Source organism: Semicossyphus pulcher, unplaced genomic scaffold, assembly GCF_022749685.1.
Source record: "Semicossyphus pulcher isolate SPU_LCO1_2020_fin unplaced genomic scaffold, fSemPul1.0.p SCAF_25, whole genome shotgun sequence".
NCBI lineage: Eukaryota > Metazoa > Chordata > Actinopteri > Labriformes > Labridae > Semicossyphus > Semicossyphus pulcher.
In genome coordinates, this window is record NW_027211699.1 from 6,002,361 (window position 1) to 6,025,090 (window position 22,730).

The following is a 22,730-nucleotide window of genomic DNA, read 5'->3' on the forward strand; positions in this document are numbered from 1 at the left end:
TTTATGTTGCTGCGGTAACATGTAGACACGCAAAGAAGCAAGTGTGCAGGAATGTTTACGTGTGACTTTAAACCATCTGGTTACAGTGATGAATGATTACATTAACAAATAATAACAGTCTTGTTGTTTCACTGCCCTTTGCTGCTTGTGAAACAGTTGTATAAAAGCAGTATCACGCTTAAGGTCGTGCTGTTGTATAGAATAATAGAACAGCTGTGATTACAGGGAAGAGAAGATGAGAGAGAAGGATGAGTGTGTGTGTGAGAAAGCTGTTTAACATTCCAGTCGTGTCTCTGGTTAGTTTATGGTGCCATCTAGTGTACAAGGCTCTCTCTCTCTCCCTCTCTCTCTGCCAGGGCCTGTTAAATATTAAACTTTAAGCTATAAAACCAGGAGCCAAAGGTTTCATACTTACTTCTTAACTTCCTGTCTGGATTCTCTCACATACCTGCTTTAAATAAAGTCAAATAAAACCTTTGAGTGTGACCACGCCGTCCTCCATGTCTTCACAAACGTAATACATCATCCTCCACGTGGCACCTGCGCCTCTCCTTGTTCCCTGACTTTTGAAATGTCAGAGGAAGAAAAGATTGACATTTTTTGCTGTATGTGTTTGAGCTTTTGGACATCAATGTTTTATTTTTTGCCTTTGTAGTTTTGTAGTGTAAGGATTAAAGGATATTTAGGCCATGTGACCTCTGAATTATGCAGTAAAAATGAGGCATATAAGTGATTTAATGTATTAAAGGATTGGGAATAAAGTGGGTCTCATATTCTAAAATATGCTGACATTACAGGCGCAGTTTTAACACATTTATATCCTGTCAAGGCAAATTTAGGCGTTACAGTCTGTATCGATACGACAGCCTGGATTCAGCTGAGACAGTCAGACTTTAAACAGAAGTAGTGTTTGCAGAATGGACCAACCTAGCAACCTGGTGAGTGGACTGACACACAAGAGACCAAACTCAAGGTCATATTTGATGTATTCCTCTAATGCAAAACAATGTGTTGCTGTACAGCTACTGTGGTAGTAGACTTAACCCTTCATCCTCATGTGCTTAGACGACACTTTTTCCAGTTTTATCGTCCTCACAATTTGTCTTCCAATGGACACCAAGTTCAGCAGAACAAACCAAACAATTCAGATTTATTTTTGACCAAAATATACAGTAGGTCTTACCCAGTGTCTGGCTTTTGTCTAGGTATTAGGTCAGTGTTATATAGTGCATATATTGAAAAATAATATATTCTATTTTTTCCCTGTGAGAAATCTTTTTATTTTTTTATTTAATGTTTTAATTTAAAAAAAATAATTTAAAATTATTGTACTTATTTTATTTAATTTTTTTTCATTATTATTTTGTATTTATTTATGTTTTAAAATTATAATCACTTTATTTTATTATTATTATTATGTTGTTTATAATTATTTAAGTAATTTTAATTATTTTAGTTTTTTAATTTTAAAATTTTAAAAATATTATTTCATTATTTAAAATTATTGTACTTATTTTATTATTTTATTTTTATTTTCATTATTATTTTGTATTTATTTATGTTTTACAATTCAAATTATTTTATTTTATTTTTTTATTATGTTTATAATTATTTAAGTAATTTTAATTATTTTATTTCTTTAATGATGGTTTTTTTTTTTCATCCTCTGATCATTTTTATTTGTATCAGCTCTAATGTTGTCTGTACCTCAGCACCATTGTAAATGAGGGTTCTCCCTCAATGTGTTTTCAGAGGATGTCAATAAATAAATGATGGTGGTGGTGATTAGATTGAAGCTAATAATTCTCAACTCAACTCAAACTTTATTTGTAGAGCACATTTTACAGATTAAAAGCAGTGACCCATACAATGCAGCAATTACAATAAATAAATTAAACAATACAATAAATAACATAAATACTTAAATACATTTGCCAGAGGTCCACTTAAACACGATTAAAAGCCAGGGAGAAGAGGTGTGTCTTAATAATGCAGATCCACTATTTAAGTATCGTCTGCGCATCCAAAGCCATATAGCTTATTTACCTGGGCCAAAGTCGAACAACTTTTTACAGCTAATGAGCGAGTCCCACGGCTGCACACGATGATCATTTCTTAAGAGAAGACAAATATTTATACGATGAACACGGGCATCGAACATACACCATCCTGCTGTTATAAAAATCACCAAACCTGTATCAGTCCACACCAGAAAATAGTCCCAAATAGATCCACTCTTTACCCCTGTGTGAGTTAAAAAAAAAAGAGCAGCACCTTTGCAGCCATGTTTAAAAAATGAAAGTGTCTACAACCTACTCATACATATATAAATTCACACATATATAAAGTGAAAGCTGATCTCTGTTTCAGCCTTAAATAAAACAGAGTGTACACACACATGCCCAGACAGTCAGGGTTTACAGCATATGTTGGTGTTTTATGGTTCAGCCATGATTAATTATTTACTCCGGTCTTTCTCAGGCCGCTGCGGTGTCGATTACAAACACTCTCCTCTCCTTAACTCCACGTCCAGCTCGACAGGATTCCCTCTCTCCTCTCACAGGCGCTTCGCTACATTTTTCTGGATGATTTAAGGCCTGCGGACAAACTCAAGGCTTCGTGAGTTACACTGATCTGGATATAAACATGTCGGAGATGAATAGTGGCGACCTGCACCGCCTCACCTTGGGGATTTACTCGGTAAGTAATGGACACTTTGTTGTCTAATTTGAGCCACGCAAACAAACGTACCTGTGAGGTAAGCAGGAAGGATAAACAATTGGAGAACTTGTAAGAGTTGTCTGTTGTGGTGTGAATCCACAAAACGCCTCTTACAAATTCAAAAGTATTACCTTTGTTATGAAACACCAGAGATTTGAAGCCTAGCCCGCCTGTGCTCTGTTATTGGGCGGCAGAATTTGTGCTCATAAATACAGATTGAGTTAAAGATGGATTTTATTGATCCCCCTTTAGGTTAATCTAAAAGTTTCTCTGACTTTCCAAAGCTCAGCATGAACTGTGTCGTGTGTGTGCGTCCTCGTGTGTGGGTGTGTTTCCCAAACAGAACTTGATGGACGACTTCAACCCGAGCCTGCAGAGACTGGTGTCGCTGGGAAACAGCTACGTGCAAGCTTTCCAGGGTAAGACCGCAAAGAAAGACACAAAAACATAAATCAGCTACACACTTGTGTTTGACATTCAAACAGCTACCTGTACAAGTTCTATACAGGAAACAAAGTGTGATGGCGGTACACTGAATATGGGAGCTGTTAAGCATCTATGGACTCCAAAGTCCACTTGCTTTGGGAATATCCTGGAGATTAGCCTCAGTTATGGGCCTGTAAATAAGGCCTGCAGATAGCGTGTGAGCAGTTTGTTTACAGAGGAACGAGGCCACACATCTATATTTCTTTCCATTTACAGAGGCTTTACAGTTTTTAATTTATTTCTATGCTCTGTACTGTGTGTTTACTTGAATTCCTGAAAAACAAGAGGTAATTTCCGAGCCAGGATGAAACTTTTAATTTGAATCTGAACGTCTGATACGTGTGCCTGCTTTTATGTCTTAACTACGCCTCATTATAATCACCTCTAATCCCCGTACAATGGGTTAAATGTGAGATGCCTATAAAATGCAAAAATGCAAATGAAGAAGCAGAGCACGCAGATGCTTTTACGCTCATATAGGTGTTTAATATATGCACAGAGGAACATCATCAACAGCTGATTCATGGTGGCACCACTGCAGCAAAAATCCTGCAAGACATAAAACACAGATGATGATGTCTCTGGCTGCCTCCTGCCCAGAGGCTATAAGCTCCCTCCTTGTGCTTGCAGTAGAGCCATAACGCCGTGACATGTTAATGAGCTCGGGCCGAGAACAACAGCTAACTTATAGTCTGTATGGATCATATGGAGGCGGCGTGGATGGAGTTCAAACTCCCTCAGTCTATTGTTATTAAAGCATTATCACGTAAGTGTTCATTATTGAAATCCATTTTGTCTCGCAGCCTCAGGGAGCGTGTGTCTGATTGGTTTGCCTTCTCTGGAGCCCCGTCTGTTTGAAAACAAGATAAGCTCCTCTCACCTGCTGAAAATCTAGCTTAAGCTCCCTCAGCTGAAAAACGCCCAAACACCTTTGCTCAGGGATCTAATTTTGTATGTGTTGGGGTTACTGATACAGATAACATAAAGCTAAAGGTCTAAACGGGGAGCCAAACAGCTAGCTACTAACCCTTCACAAGCAGGCAACAGTAGGTGAGATGGGGTGCGATTGTTATATCTCAAATCCAACAATGAGAAATGAGGTGGAAGCGTGAGATACCAACAAGCTAAAGGTCTAAACGGGGGCCTTATAGTGATTTGGCTCCATTTGATTTACAGGCTAGCTACTGCCCTTCAAAAGCAGACAACAGTAAGGTGGACTGGGGGGGGAATTGTAATGTCTCAGATTCAAACTGAGAGAAATTAGATGTAAGCCTGAGATTACACCAAGCTAACGGTCTGAACGGGGGCAAACAGAGATTTGACCCCATTGGACTTACAGGCTAGCTACTGCCCTTCAAAAGCAGACAACACTGGAGGAAACTGGGTGCAATTGTAATGTCTCAAATCCATCAATAATAAATTAGATGAAAGCATGACATAATAACAAGCTAAAGATCTAAATGGGAGCAAACAGCGATTTGACCCCATTTGTCTTACAGGCTAGCTACTGCCCTTCAAAAGCAGATGGCAGTAAGGTAGACTGGGGGAAGTTGTAATAAGGGGGGGTTGTAATGTCTCAAAATCAAACTAGAGATAGACTGATATGGTTTTTTCAGGGCCGATACCGATTATTAGTAGTCAAGGAGGCCGCTAACCGATATTTGGAGCCGATATTCATTTGCAGTAAAAGTGAAAATATTGGCGTCAAAATTTTGAATAATACAAACTCCAACACATAACTTTGTTTAAATGCCTTTAAGCATATGTTTATTAAACAAACAAACAAAAAGCGCAGGGAGTTCCCAGGGTCAGCAGCATCTCTTATAAAGTTAACTGAAAATGTAAATAAATAAATTAATAACTTCCTGAAGTTTTATTAAGTAAATTAAACAAAGTTAAATCAAATTTGCAAAGAAATGAACTTTTTCTCCTCTCCGCCGTGTGTGTGAGCACTCTGCATGCACAGCTACCTGTGCCATGGCTCTTCATGTAACCAATCATTGCTGTGGGTGGGACAATGCTGGAGACAGAGTAGTGACAGCAGACAGAGAGGCGCGGCTGCATCAGAGCCAAAATAACCCAGTTTTAAATTGATCTCTTATCGGCCGTCGGATTAAAAAAAAAGGCAGATGCCGATATGCGTCAAAATGCCGAATATCGGCGCCAATAATCGGCCCGGCCGATAATTGGTCTATCCCTAATTCAAACTAGATGTAAGCATGAGATAACACTAAGCTAAAGATCTAAACGGGGGCAAACAGCGATTTGACCCCATTTGTCTTACAGGTTAGCTACTGATCTTCAAAAGCAGACAACAGTAGGGTAGACTGGGGGAAGTTGTAATAAGGGGGGGTTGTAATGTTTAAAATGTAAACTAAGAGAAATTAGATGGAAGCACGAGATTACACCAAGCTAAAGGTCTTAACGGGTGCAAACAGCGATTTGACCCCATTTGTCTTCCAGGCTAGCTACTGCCCTTCAAAGGCTATAGACTGTAGTGGAGACTGGGCTTGATTGTTGCAGTTTGAGATATTACAATTGCCCCATGTTACAATGAGAAACAAGATGGAAGCATGAGATAACACCAAGGTAAAGATCAACAGTTATTTGGCTCTATTTGGCGTACAAGCTAGCCCTTAAAAGCAGACAAAAGTAGGTTAGGACAGTGGCGATTGTAAAAAAGGGGCGATGTAAAAGCTCTAATTGCAGCAATCAGAAACTAGATGGAAGCATGAGATAACACCAAGTTTATGATTTAAACTGGGGCCTAACTGCAATTTGACCCGTTTATGCTAGCTACTGCCCTACAAAGTAATTTTTGTCATCTCATACTCATTTTGATGACCATGCTGTTGTCTTAGATTTGACGTGTTTTTTAACACGTGTTTGCTCTGCTGTTTATAGCCAGCAGTGTAGCTTGTTTCATGTGGGTGAATTGTAATACTGTGTTCCAATTGATTCTGACACCTTAAAATTGGTGTCTGGCAAAGTAAAGTGCTTCAGAAATAATGAAATTCAGACTCAAAACTAATTTTGAACATTGGGCATTTGTAACATCTCAAATTCCACCTGTCAGAGAGGAGACAGAACCATGAACTCTGCATGACTCCGCAGTGATCCCGCTCTGCCTGCCAACTGACAAACTGTCAATGCTGGCCTTATACCAAGTGATTTTCCAAGCGATTGCTCTGTCAAAGACAATTTTCCAATGTCGAAATGAAATGTGACATGTTTTGCTGGAGTTGAGACGTGCTCCTGTCATCCTTATCGTTTGGTGCAAGGAGGTCTTAAAACTTAGTCAGAGCTGTTTTACATCTTTTTCTCGTCTTGTAGTTTCAGTAAAATTTAACTTGTTTAATATTGTAAGTTTTTAGTCTAATTAGTCTTTTAGGCTAATTTAAAAAGTAAAGGTCAGTACTGGAAACATGTCAACAACCGCACTCAAACAGGAAGAAGAAAAGAAGGGGCAGATAGTGAGCATGTAGGTGACAAGGAGGGGAACAAGCAACTGCACACACAAAGGCTGTTTGAATTAAACTGGAATTAATTGTTTAATTGATATTAAACTGTTTTAGTTGTGTAAATATTCTTGGTAGTTTATTGTGGTTTTGTGGTATTTATATCAAAACCAAACCGAGATTTCCAAAGGCAACAAAAGCTGGTGTGTTGGTTACTACTTCTCTGCTTAGCTAGGCTAGGCTAGTTAGCGTTCAGATGGACTGGGTAAGCTGTTTCCCCTCTTCTTTGCCTCTTCTAGTGCATGTGCGTATGATCAAAAACATACCAACAGTTTTGTTCATTAAATTTGTTTCAATTACAGAAAGCAGCTAAGTCAAAAGATAGCTAAGTAAATTTAGCTTGAGCTTAGGCTAACTGTGGCTATCTAACCATGTAGCTTTTAGCTAGCTCTACAGTTTGGTTTTGTTTTGCTGTTTTTAGTCAGATTCTGAGGGTTTTTACTTAATACTGAATCTTGTTTCTAAAGTTTGGCCTACTACTGTTGTAAAACTGTGCTGTACAGCAGCAGGCTATTAGCTTACCAAAAAGCACAGGTGGCATTAGGAGTACAAAAGACAAAGAAAATGTGACTCAAATTTAATTTACATATTTATAAATGATTGTGGGGGAGATATATTTGAACTATGAAATATTTTCCATATTTGAATTATATTTAATGACTCTGTTTGTCTGCTTTTGTAGTTCTTTCCCAGGAACATGTTGCTGTATCAAACAGAGAATAATACCAATTTCCCTTTCAAATGGACTCATCTTGTCTTCGTCTGTGTTTCAGTTCTCACTGTTAAAGGCGAGGCCTATTTCAGTGCACTTTCGAAGATTGGAGAGAAGGCTTTCCACAGCATGTCCTCACGCTCGCTAGGTACGTGTGAACACTTGTCCACACCTGGCTTGTGCAATCTCCTGATCACAGAGCGGAAACAAAAAGATTTTATTTCTGTGTTTACAATCCAGGATGTGAGGGCTTTGTCTTTGTTCTGTTTATGGCTGTTTCTTAACATAATTTAAACGATAGTCTTCATCATCACAAAGACCAAAGTTTACAGCCAGGCGGCACTTTACTACTCTTGTTACAGAACCAGTGCGTGTATGACGTGTTGACAGTTATTGAATGACTAAATTTTTCCGGTATTTGCAACAGTGTTTGTTTAAGTGTGTTTTATGTCACTGTAGTCCAGCTGATAGTCGCTGTAGATTGTGTTACAGATGCCAACAGGCAACATGAATAATAGACGGCGACAGACAGCGGGCCGTGCTCCTCTTAACCTCTCTGAAGGCGAGTCGTGTTCGGTTTAGCGGTTGGACTTGAACATTAGAGCTCTCTCACTGTACAGTTTGTTCAGTGAGGAAAAGAATCCCAGCAAAGACACTAAAGTCAGCCGAACTATGTCGTCATGTCATGATAAAAGCGGATTTTTAAACTGCCTTTGAAACTTTTATTAAGGTTTGTTCTGCCTCTGACGATAAGTGTACATAAACAATTACGCAAGGAGCGACACACACCTTCTATAGCATAAATAAAACAGTTGGACACGGTTATGTAAGTGTTAAAACACTATTTGGCAAATGATGGTGATTACTAATCAGAAACTGAGGTCAATATTGATCAAAGATATTGAAAAAATTAATTAGCATTGAAATCACAACACAGATCAATTATAGATTAGCTTTCAAATTGGCCCCAGTCAGGAGGAAATAAAGTATCAGCAGTTAAAGATTAACATGAGGTCCCTTTAGGGAGAAAAGCATACTAACTTCTGTACTCAGACACACATGTAGAGTCTAAAAGGGCGGAAGTAAACCTGGATATTTAGAGGCTAGTCTTCAGGTCATGGAAACACCTGGAAATTGATTAATATGATCAAATATCCCGGAAATATTCCATGTTGTCCTGGAACATTTTTAGTGTATTTTAGCCCCTCATTATGGGGTACTAGGGGTGCATGTAACAACCCATCACAATGCCACACATGACACACACCTTACAGTCTGTCCCAGTCTGAAGTTCCTATGAGGAGTATAAGCCAGTGTTTGGAGTGAGCACTCTCACTGCCACAAGTCATGTAAGAGTAACACAGAACATGTTGCTGTTTGTTTGTTGAGGAGAGCTTTGTAAGTATAAATAAAACAACTTACCAGTGCTGATCGCATCTAACAAAAACAGGGGGCCAGACGACCTTATGTACAGTTAGCTGTGGTGGGTGTAGCCGTCACCTGTAATAAACCGGAGACACTTCATCATGAACACTACCAGGCCTAGTGGTAAAATATATGACCGTTTGTGAGCAAATTCCTGGAAAATGATTTCTTAAAAAGAGTGGGAACCCTGATCTGATTTCGACTGCAAAAAAAGTTTTTATGGCGGGTTGGGGTGGAAAAGTGGGATGTCCTCTGAAACTTCCTTTACACTAAAGAGACCGTCAGATTGGTGTTAACTTTCCAACAAGAAATACAAATACAAAGTTACAGTATCTTTTTGGGTTCTCTTCTGTGATTTAATGTTGCAGGGCTAGAAAATGATCTCTACAAACCAACCAGTCGTATTTTTCTGTCCCAGTTTGGTTGAAATTTTGTATAAATTGGCGTCACTGTGCTAAGCGATGTGCTTAACATCTACTCAAATAAAGAATATGTTTAATTGTGTAATGTCATTTTGTTGTGGTAATATATGAATTGAATACAACGTGACATGTGATGCTTCTGTCTGTCAGGAGACGTCCTGATTCAGATCTCTGAGAACCAGAAGAGACTCACCGTGGAGCTGGAGGGAGTCGTACGTCACATTAACATTCAAATAATCCGTCCATCGCTCTTTTTAAGTATGATCCAAATCTTAATTTTATTATTAATTATTATTTTTCATTCTCAGTTCCGCTGGTTCAGTGTGGAGGTTCTTCAGCAGATGGACAATAACATCAGACTGGACAAAGATTACATAGCAGTGAGTGAATTCGTATATTTTTTTCATTCTTCTATTAAATTTTTTTTTTTTTTTTAGGGATGCACGATATTATCGGCACGTTATCGGTTTCGGCTGATATTGGCTTAAAAATGAACTATCAGCCAACACAAAAAAATATCAGTATCGGTAATCGGCTAAATGAGTTGTAAAATATCGGCATATCGGATATCGGTAAAAAATCCAATATCGTGCATCCCTAGTTTTTATATTTTTTCCTTGTCTAACTTTTTTATTGTTTTTTTTTTGGGTTCCCGTCGGTCTTGATAATTGCTATAGAAATAAACTTTATTATTATTATTCTATCATTTGTATCGCTCAGGTACCTCTGGTAGTAAGGAAATGATGAGACGGAAATAACGATCTGCAATTAGAATGAATCAAAGTATGTCATCTTGATTTTGCCTGCAATGATTTCACACACACGTGACGTGTATTTTGTGTCGTTCAGAGCAGCAGAAATCACTATGAGATGGAAGTGAACAAGCAGGCTTCATCGATGGACAGACAGATGAGAAGAGGAGCCAACCATGTGTGTGTCCCAGGAGCAAAATTCAGCAGCGTCGTACATGAATCCTTGTACTGTATGTGAAGATGTTTGTGTGTCTTTCGTGCGCATCCTCAGGATTATGGCGAGTACGTGCACTTCCTCAGAGAGAGCCACAGCGAGGCGATGAAGGAGGAGGAGAGACGGCACCGCTTCCTGGCTGAGAAACACTGCGGCCTGATACAATCCATCGCACGCCTCATGAATAAGGTATCAAACTTACCTCAAATAGCATTCGGAGTTCAATATTTCATGGTTTGTTTTGGCTTATTCACGACTGCAGCCAAATGGGTCAGGTTTGTCACACAGAGAGACAATAGCAGGAGGTAGTGAATGAGAATGTGAGGCTTCATAAACCCACACAGGGAAATTCACCTTTCTTATAATGAGGTTAAAACACAGAAGAAAAGCGCTGGAGGTTCAGTTTCCTCAGCAGGACTGCTGCTACGCTAACAGCTCGTCTGTCTGAACTCTGGACTCCCTGCTTGCTCTTTATCACACCTCTCTTCTGACCCCAATAACAACTTCATGTGTAACCTAGTTTTCACACGGAGGCTGTAACAAAGCCCTTTGCGTGTGTACCAGTGACACGTGTTTAACTGTCTGTACTCAGAAGCTGAATCCAGGCATATATATGATGTTTTGCCCCGACAGTAACTTTTTCCTTTTAATACGTAACACGATGTTTGATAAATCTGCAATTAAATAACATTTTGATTATAGCTTTATGTTATACCATGGGCTGTGTGAATACTTGATTCTGATTGGCTGCAGGGTGTCATTTAATTCCTGATAATGAACGCCTCCTAAGTAGTTTCAATGAAACTGGCTATTTCTAATTGAATGCGTACAATGCGTAAGTATTAGCCTGTACACAAAATGACTCACCTTTGCAAAAAAACAAAAACAAAGCCTAAGTTAAAATTTTGAGACAAGATTTCAAAAGATTTTATTTAAAAATTATTATTATTTTTTTAGATATATATATATAATTTTTTTTACTTTTTTTTCCCAAAATCAAAATTTTGACTTACAAGTATAAATCTAAATCTAAGTCAAGATCTTGAGAAAACAATCGGAAATTATTTATTATTTATTACTTTTTATTACTTTATTTATTATTTATAACTTTATTATAATCAAAGGAAAATGGAGTAAATGAAATGAATGGATTTATGTCCGCTCAGGGCTTCCGTATGAATCAACTTATGAGATAAAAAGTCTCAGCTTCACCGAGAAGAAGTTCTGTCATTGAAAACTAGAATATAAAATGTCTAAATTATTTTTCTTAGACTTTTATGGCAGCAATGATCTTCCATACATTCCTTTGGAAGTTTACATTCTGCAGCTTTAACCTGTTTGTACTGAACACATCTGTATTATTTCTTTCAAACAGGATGCTGTCACATATATACACTGCTGCTGTGTTGTTCCTTACTTATTGTTTTCTTATTATTTTGTCTATTTTATCTTATTGTTTTGTATAATTTACTCATTTGTGTTTGTGTGTGCTGCGGCAGATCGGAGGTTCTCTGCAGCGCACAGCTGACACCTGGTCAGACGAGGTGGACGCCACCAGAGAACCAGAAGCCAGACGACCAACGTCTGAGTACAACTCTGTGAGTGAAGCAGAAAGTGAATAGAAATCTTCTTCTATCATTCAAGCAGAGTCAGAGCTTTGAGAATATATTGCAGGTGTGAAATCCAATCCTGGTTTAGGATTAAGGTGTAAAATCTGTCTTGGGAAATGGAACAGAAATTGGCAGGTTAGTTGGTAGAATAAAAATCACTCTGAGGGACGGGACGATATTTGCTTCAAGAGATGTAAAATATCTAAAGACAGAAAGTGTCTTGAGGGAATTATTTCAATAATATTTCTGTTACGAGGGCGCCCTCTGCTGGTCGGAGCCTGATTTAATATGAAACAACCAGAATGCATCATAACTCATCAGTCATGTGGGATCATTTAGTAAAACCTGGTACTAAACTATAAGAAGACATTTCAAAGATTTTATCCAAGTCCAAACCTAAAAAATCATCAATATATTCATTAGTCTGCAGAAGACTGCATCACCACACAGTGGGATTAACACCATAGATAATTCACAGATTGAAACCACATGGTTCTTTGTATAAAGGCAGCAATTAGGACTCCAGTGCACGGCAAAGACGGCGCAGAGATAAACCCTGTCAGTCTCAGTCTGTTCCTCTGTGGATGGTGACACGAAGATGAACCCTGCAGATGATCCCACATGCTGCTGTAATAACAATCAGAGGATTAACACGGATTACGTGTTTGTTACAAGCAAGGATTAATCTCACATCAAACCAAAACAGAGTGATACTCATGAGACACTTTAGACATATTTCAGCTTTTACAGTCACACGTGATATACATTTGTCATTGTAACACATTACATGCAACACGTCCTACAAGAAGCTTCTCTTTTTAAATAATTTATACTTCATTCAGATAAGACTGCGGTACTCCTTGTATGTGTGTGTGTGTTAACAAGATGTATTAATTTGACCTGTGTATGTGATGATTTGTGTGTGTTCTTGTCTGAACAGGTGGGGATGAAGGAGGAGATCAGGAGGGGCAGAGAGGAGCAGAGCCTCGGCAGTATACCATCAAGGCGTGAGTGTTTCCTGTAACATTACAGCTCTGTATTTATTACGATCGAAGATATCAGATGAAATTGAAAATTTATTGGTGAACCTTTTAGCTAAAAAAACTTTAATTTTGTTTTCAGTGCCACATATTTTATGTTACAAGTGCCTTGTATAAGTATCCCCCTCCCCTCCCCGACATTTTAAATGTTACATTGTGGAATTCAACCCCACTGAGGGCCTGTGTCCACTAACAGCGTTTTTTTCAGTCCAGTGTCTTCAGCGTCCTCAGAGCAAAAACACCATCGGCATCATCTGTTTTCTGTAGGTCTCATTTGAAAATAGTTCAACTTTTAAAAAAAATTAAGAAGGGGCGGGACTTCTGCTATCAACTTTGTCAACAACAATGGGGGAGTATAAGCTAATCCTTTCGTTTTTTCGAGGGTACAATTGCCAGGTGTAGAGCTGCTGCTAATGCAGGACACGATTCCTTTACATTGTTCTTATGTTTTCCTTTGTAAAATTTGCTTGAATAAAAGCCTTCGTAACCTAACAACAGTAAGCGCCGATAAGAAGCGCTCTGAAAATGAGGTTGTGGGCGCTGCCAGCACAAAAAAATGCAGTTAGTGGACACAGGTCCTTATTTCTGCTTTTTTAACATCATGGAAACAAGAGCAGTCTAAAAGGACATCTGTTAAATATGTTCACCTGTGAGAGGTTTCACAGCAAATTAATCCCCTCCCCTCTCAACAAAATAATGGACTATTTTGTGCTTATCCAACAGTACAACTCCCCAAAATAATCTGTTTTAATATACAGTTGTAACCTGACAACATGTGGAGACGCTCAAGGGGTAAATAAATGTGCAAGGAGCCAATTTTAGATAAAACATCTCTGTAATATTAATTCTATAAATTATCATAATGCTGCTGTTTGTACATCAGAGCTCATTTCGCCATCCATCCTTTAAGCCTTTTATCTTTCCTCGTCATCCATCTTTCTCTCTCTTTCCATTATTTTGCACATTTTGCACCTTCATAACACTGCATTGTACTTTCCTCTGCAGAAATTCCATCTAATTATTAGGTTTTCTTATCTCCTGTAAGAGTAAATACCGTAACAGTGTATAAAACGCAGACGACACTAAACAGGAGTCCCAGTTTTGCACATTGTATGCAGGCTTTTGGTCTGCAGCACTGCAGCACCTCCTCTGACAAAATAAAGTTTCCCTCTTTGGTTAAATTCAATGAAAGGCCTCCCCAGCCTTCCAAGCAGAGTGAATATGCATGAATAAAGATATTTACACGCACACTAGGGCAATCATGAATAAAGAAGTAAATCCTAGTCTTTTATATTTCTTAATTAATCATTTCACCAGAGGTTCTTTCACCCATTTAAGACGGTTTATCAGCTAACTGTGCTTTAACAAACTGTTATCTCTGCAGCGCCGTCTCCCCAGGAAAGCCTTTATCGCTCCAAAGCAGAGTCCTTCGAAAGTGGTGGAGGTGGCGGTGGAGGCAGACCCATGAGGGCGTTGGTGGACCACCGGCCCGGTGCCTCCAACCCCACCCTGCTGCCCTTCAGCAAGGGAGAGATGATCTCCGTTCTGGTCCAAAAGTCCAGGAACGGCTGGCTGTACGGACGTACTGACAGCAGTTCACGGTGTGTGATGTTCCCTTGAGAGTGTGTGTGTCTGTGGTTGTGTGAAGGTGGATGCATCTGTCTGACTTACTTAACCATCTGCACCCTTTGTAAGTGTGTCTGCTGCTAAAGAAAAATACAGCTGATAGTAGCCTCCTTTTTCTCCTGCTGTACACTCTATTGCACACTGTCACATGCAGGTAAGGATATTAAGCTAGTTTAAGTTCAAAGTAATGACTTTTACATTTCAAGAAGAAACTATTTGTAAGGAATAAATAGAAATTAAAAAATAAAATAACATTAGGAAGGCTAAAAACACTAGCTGAAACATTATCTAAGAATTACGTAGTCATGTTAGCAACTATGCTAGGCGCTATAGTTGCAGCAGTGCTTTTAGCTTAATGCCTACATCAATGCTAACATGCTAAAATGTTAGTGTTTAGACTGTTAGCAAATAAATGGAAATAGAAATAGAGGATACATGCGTGAAATACTAACAACATTAGCGGAAACTAGAATAACAAGCCTGAGTCTTGCTAGCAGCTCTGCCACGCTGTAAAGACACACAAGTGCTTTGAGCAATGCTAACAATTGTGTAAACATGTTGTTAAAAGAAAAGAGAGTGTGAGTGAAAAAAAGAATAACATGTTAGAGGTTAAAAACATTATCACAATTTCCCAGTTTGGGATCAATAAAGTATATCTATCTATATATCAGCTGAAACAAGAATACCAGGAAGGCTAGTCATGCTAGCAGCTTTGCTAGGCCTTATGAACACACCAGTGCTTTGAGTTAAATGCTTTCATCAATGCTAACATGCTAAAATGAAGATTTTTACCATAAATGCTTTTTATGTTTACCATCCTAGCTTAGAATGTTAGCATGCTTAACTAGCATTAACTAATTAGCACTGAACACTGAGTAAAGCAGGGGCTGATAATGTCATTCATGTGTCTACCTGTTCGTTTTTTAATTAGGTGTACTTTCTTCATGACTTTAACATCTTACCGATGACATGTCATCTTACTTTCTTGCTCTTTTGTTTTGAGGCCCGGCTGGTTTCCTGCCACCTACGTGGAAGCAGTTGATGTTTTTCAGAGGAGCTCTGGGTAAATATAAAACAGTTAAAACAAGCAAAAGTTAAATAACTTTATTTTATGCTAAAATATTTTGTCCAATTTGGAATTAGGTCTAACATTGTTATGAAAGTACTGTCAACTGCCGGTTAGCTTAGCTTAGCTTAGCTTAGCCTAAAAAGAGCTAGCTTGTTTCTCTTTCAAAGTTACTAATTTCAATTACTAGCACGAGTATACCTCACTCTGTCCAAAAATACATCAAAGTATTGTTGTGTTGTGTTTTTTTAATGGCGGTTCTGTGCACAGACATGGTAAGTTTAGTAAACTTTAGTAAAGGACTAATGCCAATAGTTATATAATGCAATGTGAGACACCAATAATAGCATCAGTTGGACTTTTTAAAGAGGATTGTTTGAGTAATTCAGCGTATAAATGTTAAATCACTTGTTTCCCTGCTAAGCTAGCTGCCACAGCAAATCATGCTACTCGTGATTACATGACAAGCAGGTGGACAAAAGCTCATTTTAGACTTTATTTTGATTTATTATGAACAATGCTGCATGTTGGCTCAGTATTAAATATTTCCAACTTACATGAAGTAGGTCTGAAATTTGACTTTGGTCCCATCGTTTATGTGCGCTCTGCCTCATGTTTGTATGTCTCTCCTCCCACAGTCCAAAGAGCTGCAACTGTCGGAGCACATTGGGAAAATTATCAATATTTTATTTGCAGCCATTAAAAATGGATGGAGAGATTTTAAGCTGAAGAATAGACCTTTTGCATGATATTTGCCTTTCGTACTTGAGACAGAATAGCTGTCCCTTTTTTATTACGGGCCCAATATTTATAAAAGAGGGTCAGCAGGAAACTCAGGTCTGGAATTATAACATGAACTATTTATGAAATTTGGGTGACCCATCGCTTTAAGGAAAACCAGTAGGAGGTTCCAACTAAAACTTTGCTCCGTCACTGGGGGCACACGGCACACATGATTGCCTCAAATGAAGATTTAATGAACTAAACTTATATTTGATAAGAAATCTCATGTACTTTTTTTTGTTTATGAATCTAATATTCCTTAAACACACAACAAGAATTTAATTTTTCTGCATCTCTATAGGCCATCTCTCCGAAGCAGCAGCAGCATGAGCAACCTTCTCGACCAACCAGGAAGAAGCAGCCAAAGCGGAGCCCCGCCCCCTGCTCCTCCACCGCCACCATCTTTATCTTCACACAGACAGCCTGAGACACAACCGTTCACGCAGCCGGCTGACAGGAGGCCCAAGGCCCATTCAGAAAACAAGGTATGGCCGTCCGTCAGTGTGTCTGGTTTATCGATCAGCGTTGCTGACATCAGTCAAGTCTCTCTTCTCTGTCACAACATTATCAATCTTTCTGTTTTGAGGTAAACAAATGGACGCTGAAATATAGCTTGCTGGGAGATTATTGGATTTTTTTCTTTCTTAATAAGGCTCCTTTGTCAAACCTTTATAAATAACTCATAGCTTTATGAGCCATTATTAGAACAACTTTGGGTCACCAGGTTGTGGGAAATCCCAGTGATTGGTGTGATATAATACAATTTTAAATGTTGGTCATCCATTCATTAACACTGGTTTCAGACTGTCAGGAAACATAAATGTTAAAGATATTATCTTAAAGATCTCGTTCTCCTCTGGCGGCACCTATGGCGATAAACGGTAATTGCGGGAGCACCCTTCCCAGATATCCAGACAGTGCTGCATGTGTGACGTCCACAGTTGGCTCCGATTGTAACTCTTGATTTTCCTCTCTGACGGTCGCTTTCCTTTTCAGACAGTTTGCATTTATCTGAGCGTCGAGTTTGTTTCTTTTTCTTTGGATTTTCACTTCTTGTTGAAGTTGTATCTGTAGTCATCCATCTTTTCTTTGTTTGTTCAGCCATAGTAGATTACTGTTTACTCGCAACACTTGCAGAGACCGGAAAAGCAGCCGCCTAGCTCCGCCTACCCTCTCTGGCAGACCAACCACGCTCGGGTGAAAACGCGTCACTAACTGGGCGCCACTTGTGATTTTTTACGCGAAAGTCACCACAGACACCCAGTCTGTAATACTGCAAATGCAAAGGCTTTCATCAGTGGGCCGTAGGCTCAATCACCATTGTGTTGCCTCATTCGGAGATAGATAGTGACATTACAGACATTTATTTACATGAAAATCTCAAGATTATCACTTTAATTTTTAATACCAAAATAAAGGACTTTAATCCATAAAGTCAGCAAATGTAGCGCTATTAAGATGTTAGAAAGTGGAGAATCTTTTATCCTGAGAATCTGTTTCCCTTTCCTAAGTACATGTGGAAGGACAGTTTAAGTTTAAACAACCTGGCAGCCTTAATGTTGATTCTTCTTATTGCCGTTAAAGCCAATAATACAGCTCTTATTACCAACTTATTATCCCAGCATAAAAGGTGCTTCATGAAGTCAAGTATTGGATTTGCTTTTGGCTTTTTTCGTGCTGCTGATATAATACATTACAGGGGTCGACAATGAGCACAATTTTCCACTGGCACTCCGGGCTTTCCAAATTCACTGGACCTGAAATAATTTGTTATTTCGGTAAAATTCAGTTTCTCCTTATGTGAGGGTTCTGAATATGTGTTCAGTCAAATGTGGAAGTATTATAAACTCATAAAAATAGACCAAAATAATCATCTGGGTATAAAGAGGCTTCTTTTACCACTCTTGGTTCAACAACTCTGACACCCGCATGAATAAGTAGTAACAGCTGCAGTTGCGTTACTTATAAGCTGTACCAACCATTTCTGAGGCTTCTGAAGCCGCTCTGTGAACGGTCTGTTTATGTAGCCACAGCGCTAACGTGCACCGGGACGAGGTGCCGCTGATAACGGGAATACAAACACTTATTGCCACCTCATGTAACAGTCCATCTGCCTCGATCATCCCGCAGGCGCATCTGTGATGGCCGGAGCGTCGCGTGCATGTCTACGGTTCACAGGCAGGTGACTGACACACAGACTCTGCATGCACAGCGGTCAGTTTACTCTGTGCTCTCATTAAAAGCTGCACTATGTGATATCAGACGGACTTTTCCTGTTGTTCTATGTGTGGGAAACACTGCTATGGGTGTTACGTGAGCGTTAGGGGAAGTAAATCTCCCTCGCGGGTGTACAAAAACTAAAACGTGTGTGTTTATACAAGTCCGCGGTAGCTCGCTAACGTCATTTAGCATGACAGCTGCTATGTCGCGAGTGCAGCGAGTAGCGTGTAACATGTTGTTGATAGCAGTAGCCATTCTGTGTAGAAAGTAATTAGTCCCATCCATCGGGACTGTGAATCTCGGGAGGGCTACTATATTGTTTACATTGTGGGCTTGTGGATCTTACTGGCACACCGGGCCAGTTAAATGCTTAATCTACTGGCCCGGGGGTGAAAAACTTACTTTGCACTTATGTCGAGCCCTGCATTACCCTGATATGTCAATATCTGAATAGCTTTATTAGCTTTAATATTACAGCTCTGGTAATATCTGTTCATCTTTGATGGTATTTTCCCAGTCCATCCAGCAGGGGCACTGTGGCAGGGTGCTGTTCTCAATGGCCCCACATCCGTCTTTCTGGTGGATGCAGGGAGGAAGCTCCTGCTGCTAAAGGAGGTGGTTTGTATGTGTTTGGGTGTTTTTTATTTGGCATGCAGGCCGACCTCGCGCTAAAAGATTCATATCTGACATCTCCTGTTGAGATTATTTCCCCAAAAAACAACAACAAACAACAATGGGGCAGCTTTTGGCCGCAGCTACCCGTGTGTGTGTGTGTGCAGTGGTTTGCATTATTTGCAGTGTCTGAGGCCTAGCAATTTGCTGGGTTAGCATTACGAGCTAGCTGACAATACCTACCTGAACACCTGGGCTCAAACCACCATGCTGACACCGTGGACTTACACCAGTGTGACTATTTTATCACATCCAGTTTGGACACAGTGAAACAGCCCTTAAGTTTATGGTGCTGTCATAGCTCGTGTGCTAAAGTCAACAATGCAAATGAAAGCTGATTTATCATTCTGATGCATGGTCACTTTTATTGTTGCTCCATTTTAGCTTCTAAAATGTAGCAGTTTGTGTCACCTGGACGCCCTCTGAAGTGTGTGTGGGTTTGTCTGAGCAGCTTGTGGGCGGACCAACTGAAAGCAGAAGTGCGAGGGGTCAAGGGCTGCCGCCTGCTGAGCCTCCGTTACTGCATGTGTCATTTAGTAGCTCAGATCGGCCGTCACTCACTTTTACCTTTCTCATACTTTTTCAGCAGAGATCAAAACCACAGGGACCACCTGAACTCTTCCCCAGGTAAGATTTGTGGCTTTCAAATTACAGACTTGTTGCAAAATGTTGAAATGGAGGTCAGTGATATTTTTGAAGAGCATCTTGAACCCATTAAATCAGAGAACACAAGAGGAGGACAGAATTGCCTTCTTTCACCTGAGAGCGCAGCTTAGTACAGAAACCATTTCAGTAAGAGTCACTCAGGAACCATGGCTGTTTGAAATGCGATGCTCATTTCTTTTATTGCAACAATAACTGAGGCGAAGAATTTTACATTTTTATCTGTCTCTAACATTTATGTCCTTAACTGTGTCTTTTATTCTGAAGGGGCACCAACCCGTTTGCAACAGTAAAGCTGAAGCCCACAGCCACCGATGACCGATCGGCTCCGCGCTTATATCGACGATGACGTCTTATTCCTGAAACAAAGGCCGTCTTTGAAGTTTATTATGGACCTTGGAAAAAGCAGTTTATATGGTAGAGAGAAAATAACTGGACATTGAGTGGAAGTTGTTTTATCATCTAGTCAAAACAAATTACAAACAAAGAAATTACAAATACACATCTGTACTGTCAGTACTGTAGATCTATATTTTTAGATTCTGGTAAACCAACACCCAACATCTGTTAATATTGATATTAATATTGTTGACTTTTTTCCTAAATGTCTTTAATTTTGAGATTTTTTAAACAATAAATAATCACTGGGATATATATGTTTTACGTAAATCTGTAAAATTCTTGAATGTAAACATGTGACGTCTGTGTTGAACATAATGATTACTGTCTGTGACGTGTAAATAGTGTACAGGTAATTGATGCAACAAAAGTGCCTTTTTTTTTTACGATTTAACAGGGATGTTTGTAATTTAAGTAGCTGTCATAATAATGTTTTTAATTTATTGTTTTTATTTCCTTTTCACTATTTTTTCTCTCTACCTGGTCAATTAAATTAAGCCTATTAATACATGTTAATTGCACTTTAATTTACTCAGATAGATAATGTCTTTAAAAAAAAAAAGGATAAAATACCTGAAAATACCTGAAAAGAAATGTAATAAAAACATTAAATAATGTAACACCATATTAAAAGTATCACTTCATTGCTGGTGGAATAATAATGTTAATATTGATCACACAGCAGTAACTAATAATAAAACTGATGATTTCATTTTCAAAAAATATTGTTTTTACTGTCTTCAGATGTTTGTAAGTATTGTATTAGTATTTGTCTTTAACATTAAAGAAGGACTGCACACTTCAACACGTTTTTTGAGCTCTTTACTAAATGAAATAACAAAAAATCTGATGAAACATTAATGTTGGTGTTAGTGTTTCTAATTTCTACAAAGTCGACCTGAACCGTGCGAAGTAAACAATGAGTTGTCTAGTTCAGACATATCATGTCCAGTGTTGGGGTAACGCAGTACAAAGTAATCCGTCAGAGTACTTAGCTTACTTTTTTGTTGTAACAAGTAGCGTAATGCGTTACTTCTGCAATTTTAGTAATCAGTTATTTTAGTTACTTTTTCAGAAAAATTAATCTGATACTGGAGAGGAAATTGCCGTATTTCCCCGCAGCTCTGTTTCTGTTTCTCTCCTACTTCTTTGCAGGTAGCTGCACCGGTTGTGTTAGCGTGCATACGTAGCAAGCTAACTCAACTAGTGAGGTGGCAGAGAGGACAGCAGCGTTTACTTTACTACTAAATATTCCCATTATTTAGAATATTTGGCGAAAGGGACGAGAACAACATGACGGTGAAATGTAAGCTGTGTCTGGAGGATAAGTGCTTGTCAGCTGTGAGGAGCTCGACTTCAAATGTGCAGAAGCATCTGCAGCTAAACACAGCTCCGCTACACTGGTGGGGCCAAGAGCCTGTGTTGTATTGTTGTAATGGAAACAGCTGTGCCTAATACTGTATGCCTCTGCCCAGTTCACTGTCAGATTGTTAGCATGATAAAGATCTGTAAAGGTTATACTGCATCTGTCATTCCTGTTATTAGGCTGCAGATTATGGGCCGTAAACGAGGCTATGGTAGATGTACAGCAGGCTACACGTCGTCCTGACAATATAACTGACACCCGTAATGAGTCGCAAACAGGGTTTAATTTTTGGTAAAAGTAATCTAACATGTTGCTGATCATGATCACTGAAACAGACATGAATTTTTATTGGATGTTTAAAGTGTTCCTTAATTTTGATTGGTGCATGTAAGGTTTGTTTTTGTGTGACATCACCCTTTTCTAAAGTAGCCCCGCCTACTTTTAAGTAACGAGAAGAGCTCAGACCAAAAAAAAATACAGAAAACCTCTTGTGAAATCGATTTAATCCCATCAGTCTTCATAAGAAGCTTTTAAAACATTCCCTCACATCTTTCTTTAAATTAGCACTTAACACGTGCTGAAGAAGCTGGCTGTATTTCCTGTCATCTTTCTTATAAAAGCCTCTGTTGGGACCAGCAGTTAGGAACAGTCCTGCTCTTTTAAAGTGATAGCCTCTAAGCTTCAGAAGTGTGTTTATTTGCTCAGGCAGTAAAATGGCCTACTAAAGGAGATCAGGATTCCCGCGTCGCCTGTTTCGGGTCCTCCGCCGGGGATACTTAACCTAAATTGAACCTCAGTGTGAATCCAATTGCGCTAATGGCTCGACGGCATGGTTCTGTAAAACTAGCACGGCACTCTCTGAGCTGAGGCTCTTTGGCAGGTGGAATAATGCGGCCTGTGCGTCCTTTTCCCTCTCTCGCTGAAGTTACATTCATAATGCAGTGAGGACTGTGCTGCAGGAAGAGGCTCCGCTGCCATCTGTTAGGCATGTTTTGTTTTTATATGTATGTTTATATCTCCTGCCCCTCTTTAGAT

The 22,730-nt window shown here is 39.1% G+C and overlaps 1 protein-coding gene across 1 annotated transcript; it reads left to right on the plus strand.

Moving 5' to 3' along the window:
• Nucleotides 1–2,640: 2,640 nt before the first annotated feature.
• Nucleotides 2,641–20,827, plus strand: baiap2l2a (BAR/IMD domain containing adaptor protein 2 like 2a). The gene is made up of 14 exons (XM_069676304.1): nucleotides 2,641–2,700; nucleotides 3,065–3,140; nucleotides 7,499–7,585; nucleotides 9,435–9,496; nucleotides 9,593–9,664; nucleotides 10,134–10,214; nucleotides 10,308–10,439; nucleotides 11,750–11,848; nucleotides 12,801–12,867; nucleotides 14,285–14,501; nucleotides 15,530–15,589; nucleotides 16,677–16,860; nucleotides 19,857–19,894; nucleotides 20,198–20,827. The coding sequence occupies exons 1-14, from the start codon at nucleotides 2,647–2,649 to the stop codon at nucleotides 20,277–20,279; spliced, it is 1,311 nt and encodes a 436-aa protein (XP_069532405.1). The 5' UTR covers nucleotides 2,641–2,646; the 3' UTR covers nucleotides 20,280–20,827.
• Nucleotides 20,828–22,730: the final 1,903 nt, after the last annotated feature.